This window comes from Chaetura pelagica, unplaced genomic scaffold (assembly GCF_000747805.2).
Source record: "Chaetura pelagica isolate M959 unplaced genomic scaffold, ChaPel_1.0 scaffold420, whole genome shotgun sequence".
In the NCBI taxonomy this organism is placed as follows: Eukaryota; Metazoa; Chordata; class Aves; order Apodiformes; family Apodidae; genus Chaetura; species Chaetura pelagica.
In genome coordinates this window covers 1,599,048-1,605,943 of record NW_009951919.1, presented here as the reverse complement: position 1 = coordinate 1,605,943, position 6,896 = coordinate 1,599,048, and the positions used below count along the sequence as shown (strand labels likewise).

Sequence of the window (6,896 nt, the reverse complement as noted above, 5' to 3'; positions counted from 1 at the left end):
TCCTGCTGAGCAGGGAGGAGGCCAGGCCAGGGATCAGCCTTCCCCAAGGCCCCTGGGCTTGGTGGCTTTCCCCTTCCCTGCCCTGGCTGCTGGTGGGTATAGCCAGGAGCTGGGCTTGCCTTCTGCTCCTTGCTTGTGCAGCATGGCTGGAACCAAGTCATACATAATATTGCCATGCACAGCTATCATGTAATGCATCATTTAATCCAGAGGCTGTGTTTTCTTATCAATCTCTTTTGTCTTAAAATACACACTAAGGTCTCTGCACCAAAGACTGCAGGTCCCATTTTCCAGTTCACGAGACCTTTCCCAACAGATGTTCTTTGCACAATTGCTCCCAGGGGATTGCATGGAAGCAACTGCTCTTCACATTTTGTTATGCACAAGTATTTTTGTCGTTGAGTGATCATAGTACTTATTGTCAGGCAATTTTGAAAACAAAAACCCCAATATTTACATAATGCAATTTCTTTTTGATTGTGTAGTTTGGTTCAGCTTCACTAAATATCTGTGAGTTTGAAATTATTCCCTTCCCCAAAAAGAATGGTCATAAAAACAGAACCAAGCTCATAAATCTTGCTGTGAATTAGTTGTACAGTTTCTGCAGGATTACATACCCCTTGCTGCAAGATATTGAAAGTATTTATTTGTTATCACCCTTTTAAAGTCAAATGTGTGAAAAATAAATGTACTCTATTATGATTAACACAATGACCCCCAGCTGCAACATACAGGGCTACAGTCTTAGAGCAACACCTCCTTGTCCTGCCTTTGTCTGAACTTAGGAGTTCCCTCTAGGTCATAACTCTTCTTTTATAGTGGCCATAAATTAAAACGTGATATGTAATAGGAAAGTATCTTAAATGCTGTTGTTAGGTGTTGTTAGTCCAGCACTTGATTTAGTTCTATTGGAAAGTCCCAGCCTCTGGAGAGTGGTACAGGGAGAGGAGTGGAAAGTCTCATAGGCAAAGGTTCTCTGATCTGCTTCGTGGAGCTGAGGGGGAAAGGGATTCAGAATGCAACTGGTGTTTGCAGTTCTCTCTGGTATTGGAAAGGAGGCTGCTAATGCAATCCCTGGTGTCTATTGTTTACTTCTTATTCTGGTATCTCTGAGATAACCACAGGAGATTTATAGGTTTAAGTGGGAACTTAGGTTGCTATGCATAATAAAAGCTTGACCAAAAACGGGAATGCAAGTCTTTTGTCTCACCAGTTCTGATTCTGCACCTCTGGTTTATATAAATGGGCCTAGCACAGGTGTTGGATCCCTGTGTACCTATGAAAGCCTTTCCTCTTTGCAGAGCAACGAGCTGATCTATTGAGTACCATTTTCTTACAAAAATGTTGTGGCCAATGAAGCAGAAACTTTAATCCATCTAAACATTTCTTCCCTTGTGCCCTGCCAGGCAGGAAAAGACTTCAGAGCTCAAGGTACCAGGACAGCTGGCCAGAAAACAAATAGCAGCAGCAGAACCATCTTGGTGTTATGTGAGGAAGAGTAAGACTTCTGAGCCAAGACAAAAAGCCAGAAATTCTGGGTTTTCTCACAATTAAAAATGTATGAAAATTATTATACTGAGAGAATTGGAGATCCATATATCCCTGTGGTTCAGCCAGTTGTCCACTGGGATGGATACTTCCCTTGGACATGGAGTGTGCAGAGATTTGAACCTGGGAAAAGCTCAAGACAGGAGACTATGAAGCTTGGAATCAAAAATTTAGGCAAGGTGATCAAAGTGGGCTTTAGCACAGATTTATGTTCATGTGAAACTAACTCAAATATTGGCTGGACATGTATCCCCCAAAAAAATGTTGGACCAATCCTCAGCCACTATCAGGTCAGATTCATTAACTGTGGAAATTTCACTTTCAGTCTCAGTCTAAAGTGGAAAATGTTCACATCTTAAAGCCAAGCTTAGGGTATGTTTGTTGTTCCTGTGCAGACATACCTGAGTTATTATGTGCAGACTCTTGGATACAGAAAAGGGATGGCTGTAGCTTTCCTTTCAAGCTGACAAAATAACATCTTTAGAGTAAAAAACCTCAAATTTTTTTTTCTCACTCTTCTTCTCACTTTCATTGATTTATTTGTACTTTTGGCTCTTCATTTTCCAAGATTTCATACTCATTGCTTTAGGACAAAAATGAACTGTGATGGCAAATCTGGTTGTTATGTTTCATCTTATTCCCAAAGGTCTTTTCTGCTGCAGATGATGAGCATCTGCTCCTAGTCATGTAGAAATCTGATTAACAAAGCATGATCTTTGATTAGCATATTTCAGAAATTGTTTCTTATTATGAGCCCTCTTAAGGCTTGTGTTGCTTAGCAGTAGAACAACCTTAGAAACTTATTTAACATGTTGAGGAACTTTGCAGACATATAATTCCCTAATTTGACCTTTCATATTCAATGAAACACACACTCTGAATAAGTGAAAAAAAAAAAAAAAGCTCAAGAAATAATAACAACATCACAGAGGGGTTTTACTGTGTTCTGATAAAGCCCTCAATTTTGCTCATATTTAATAAACTTTCTCCTAGTGTTTTGCACTGTATGTAAAGGCTGCTTGTAATGAATAATAAATGATATTTCGATAGTGTGTTCCATTTAAGGATCCTCATGATCGTTTTCACCATGAATGAAATAATAAATCAAATACACAGGATGGGAAAAGCTTTATTGCCCATATTCTTTTCAGATTTTAGAAGTAAGATACTGAGGTAGAGAGAAGTTGAGGCCTGATTTAAAAGGAATTAGTGACGAGGATTTCCAACCACATCCTTTCCAATTCCTTTGCTTCAAAGTGATGATCACTCAACAATATTGTTCTTTTTCTATAGATAGTTTTTTAATTGCACACTATTTGAACGTTGTGTTTCTTTTAAAAATAAGGTATTGTGTGATGCTATTTCAGAATGCACACACTTCAGGAGGGCGTGCATTTTTATTGCCTTAGAAGACGTAAAGAATTCCTGCAGTGTGGGTATAATTCTTCAGTTGGAGCAGATTTCACTACGAAAAAATACCAAGTGTGGAAACTCTGGGTGATGTCACATAGACCAGGTGGACCTAAATCTTGCTTATCTTATTTATGCCAAATTAGTATTGTCTTTTAAGGCTAAACCCACTTCCACAGGCTCTGGCTGACAGAAAATTGTGAGCACAAGGCCAGTTCTCTCAAGCAGCCCAGCCGTGTTGGCAGCCGTTCGCCCTGGGCTCCTCACTAGCCAGTTTGCACAATGATTTCTGTGGATGCAGCATTTTACATGAAGGATGTGCCACCAGCACAAGCAGACAATGTGCATGTGCTCCAGTAAAAGAGCAAGGCAGGCTGCAAGCCAGCAAAACTTCTGGTCATTAATTTTTTTGTGTGTGGATATGACCTTTGAATTTCTTCAGCTCACTGAATTTATAATCTGGTGACCCTTCATGCTCCAAGTGGCACTTCCTCATTAAAGGCTTTGCAGAAGGGAGGTATCTCACTCTGTCTGGCAGCTTATGAATATCTAGGTAGACACATAGGGAAGGAAATTGTGGCTTGCTATTTCAATCCCTGTCACATATCTGCCTCAGTCTCTAGCTCAATCTCCAGTGAGAGGGAAGTAAGAGGATTAAAAATGTAAATCTCACCCACTGCATTCTGTGAGGGTAAAGAGCAGGGGATGGTTAGTCCTTCGTATGTGCCAGTTGGTCTGACTTGGAAAAGAGACCAAAAGGCAACAGCAAAACACTCCTGAGGAGCCTTTTCAGCCTTTGTTTTTTCTGTGGGACAGACCCTGGTCCCTCAGACACTGCCTAGATATTTTCCTAATGGCAACTCATTGGATGGCAATGCCTTGTTCTTGGTGATGCAAGAAACAGATGGTCTTTTCTCCTTCCCTGCTCATTTTCCGTTTTCTACCAGTTTCTAATGGCTTTAAAGAAAAAGCTTTAAATACTTTTGTTTTAGCAATTGCCTCCTGTCTTGCACCAAGGACATTTCACTAAATACAGGTGCACTCGTGAGGCTCAGTTGCCCATCATAGTTGTGTGATGGGTGTTGATGTGGTACAAGCTGTGCAAACCAGCACAGAACAACCACAGCACTGGAGGAATAAAGAACCATCCTCTCCTTGTTGGAAGTACATTTGCTGTCACATAAAGAAATCTGGTACACAGCAAACTGAAACTTCTTGTACTTAACTTTAAAGCTTTCTCTTATCATTGAGTGAAAGTGGGAAACTTGGTTGTTATAATGTGCAATAAGTGCTTCATTACAGTCCCAAAAATGAAACATATTTCCAGGAGTGGCCTGTTATTTGGGGATGGAGGAGAGAGTTAAAATGGGATTTGAGAACACATTAATGGAAAACAAAAAGTCTAATCCATGACAAAATAATGTCCAAAAATGTGTATCTAAAAATCACTTCTTAAACAAAGTTGCAATTTCTCCGTGTGGCTGTGGTTTCCCTTCTTCTAGAGTATTCACATAACCATTTTTTAATATTTGTAATTCATCCTGGCAGATACATCTTATTGCTGATCTTTATAAGCACCCTTTTGCAAGAGAATGAATTTAGATAAATAGCTTTCTGAATGGGACTTGATTGCAGAAAAGTATTTATAAGCAATTTTCCCAGGTGGGATCAGTACTCTAATAGGAGTGCTATCCAGCATAGCACTGTATTGCTCCTCTTTTGTCATTTCAAAGATTACTAAGTCACCACTCACTTAAGGTCTATAGAAACCAGTAAATCAGTCTGTAAAACTTGGCAGGAGCTGGCAGGCTTGCACACTGGCAGGACAAATCTTGTCTGCCTGAGTCGAATTTCTGTAGTGACCGGGAGCTGCTCCAGTGTCTGCTCCAGTGCCTAAAGCACCAGAATCTTCTTGCCCCCACTGACTTCAGACCATTTTACTCCCTCTGGGCGTTACATAGGATGATCCCAGACCAAATCCTGATGCTACCTGAAAATAACATCACATACAGTGAAATGACCAGGTATAATAAATTTTTTATATAGTATTTATTCTAGGAGTGTTCACTCTAACTAGGTGTCATCTGTCAGCCAAAAGAGAACTTTATATGTGTTTCTCACTTTCTTTTTTAATGTGTTGGTTTTTTTTTTTTTATAGCCCTTGATCCATCCAAGGATCCATGTTTGAAGGTGAAGTGCAGCCCACATAAGGTCTGTGTCACTCACGACTATGAAACTGCCATTTGTGTAAGCCACAAGCAGCTGGTGCACAGGTAAGGAAACTTCATCTTCTTGAAGGGTTTTGTGTCTTTATAGACATCTAGTACAATGAGAAGAAGTAACATGAACAAAAAATGAACACTTAAAGCATAATTTGAAAGCATTCTGTTAAAGTTTAATTGGCATTTTTTTCACAAAAAACCCCACCAAACCCAGAAGTCCTATTATTTATCACTGGGGCTACTGCCAAAAGATGAACTGGAACATGGTGCACCATGTTGTGTGGAGACCAGAGTGGTCTCCCAGTTCTAGAAGTGGTTTCCTCTTCCCAGAGAGCAGTAAATATGCATATTTTAAAATCTAAAAACCTGTAATATGAAATGAAAACATTGGGTCAGAGACATCCATAGTTCCAGTAACTTAATTAGAAGCAATTAAAAAAGATTAACAGAGTGTTTTGGTTTTTTAGTATATGAAACATCTGCTTAAATTTGGTAAAGAACTGAAAAATATTGGTGGAACTTTGTGAAGCATCTCCCCAGGGAGTCACATAATTACAGAAAGCTCCAGATGTGATTGTTGAATAGCTGAATTAAGAGCAAATGCAATAGCTAATATGTTAAAAGCTTTGGCCAATGTGTTCAAATTAAGCTACAGAAATTCATTGAGCAGAGATATGAATAAACAAAGAAAAGCCTGCTGAGCACAGGTTGAAATATGCTATGAACAATCAAAATGAAGACATTTATAGAAAGTTTTAGAGAAAACAGACAAATGTTGTCCTATTTTGGAAGAGGAACAAATAGAACCAGTAAGGAAACTAGTCTTGAGTGTCTCTAGGAAGATAATCCAGTAAAAAAAAAACCCCAAAACAACAACACAAAACCAAAACAAAACAGATTGCCTTTGATTTAGAATATGACATTAATGGTGTAATGTGCATGAGGCAGTATGTTTCATCTTTGGTTTTCAGTGTGGGATGAACCCTGGAAGGATGTCAGCAGTATGGCTATGTGCAGTGCTTCCATTTTAATGACATTTTTGGCACGACGTACCTTACATTTTCTAGTTAGGATGGATCTAAAGAGCTTGTATTATATAGTAGTCTTTATGATCCATTGACAGAGATGTTAAGCCAAATGCTTTCTGAGCTATTCCTGGTATTTCATGTCCCAAAAGTGGTTAAAATTGTACAGAGTAATAGTATAGAGGGAGGAGCTGAATATCCCTCTTTTTTTCAGAAACCAGGCTGTGTTTCATGTGATCTCTCTGTGATTCCTCCACTGCCTGCAGCTATTTCAGCTAACCTTTGAGTAGCACTGTGACTCTGGAGATGAATAGAAAAGTATTGAAAACTGACTTTGAAAATTCTCCAAACAATTTCCAGCAAGTTTTGTAATGCCGAAAGAACGACTGCTGTTGTGTGATAATGGCACATATGTCCCCAAAGCGGTTTTATTCTCAAAATATCCAGCTACCCTTTCCTCAGAGGGTAGACATGTCAATGAGGGCAGTAACTAGGTCAGATTTTCTGCTGGTTTGAATCAGTGATGTAAAAACACTATAGATTTCAATCTTCAGTCCCACAACATCCTGTTCGTTTTTCTGTGCCTGACGTGAATACTGCTGTACATCTGACTCCAGGTTTGTTTAAGGCTGTGTTAATCAGGAGTAGAAGTATTACAAGAGGTGGAGTTGCACCTATTTAAGCCAGTGAA

At 39.3% G+C, this 6,896-nt stretch overlaps 1 protein-coding gene across 1 annotated transcript in view; it reads left to right on the top strand.

Moving 5' to 3' along the window:
* Window positions 1-6,896, top strand: part of SPOCK1 (sparc/osteonectin, cwcv and kazal-like domains proteoglycan (testican) 1) — a 275,614-nt gene that overhangs the window by 148,701 nt on the left and 120,017 nt on the right. Inside the window, exon 4 of the mRNA XM_009995313.1 lies at window positions 5,117-5,231. Coding sequence (XP_009993615.1) covers window positions 5,117-5,231 — 115 coding nt within the window. The remainder of the gene's footprint in view (window positions 1-5,116; window positions 5,232-6,896) is intronic.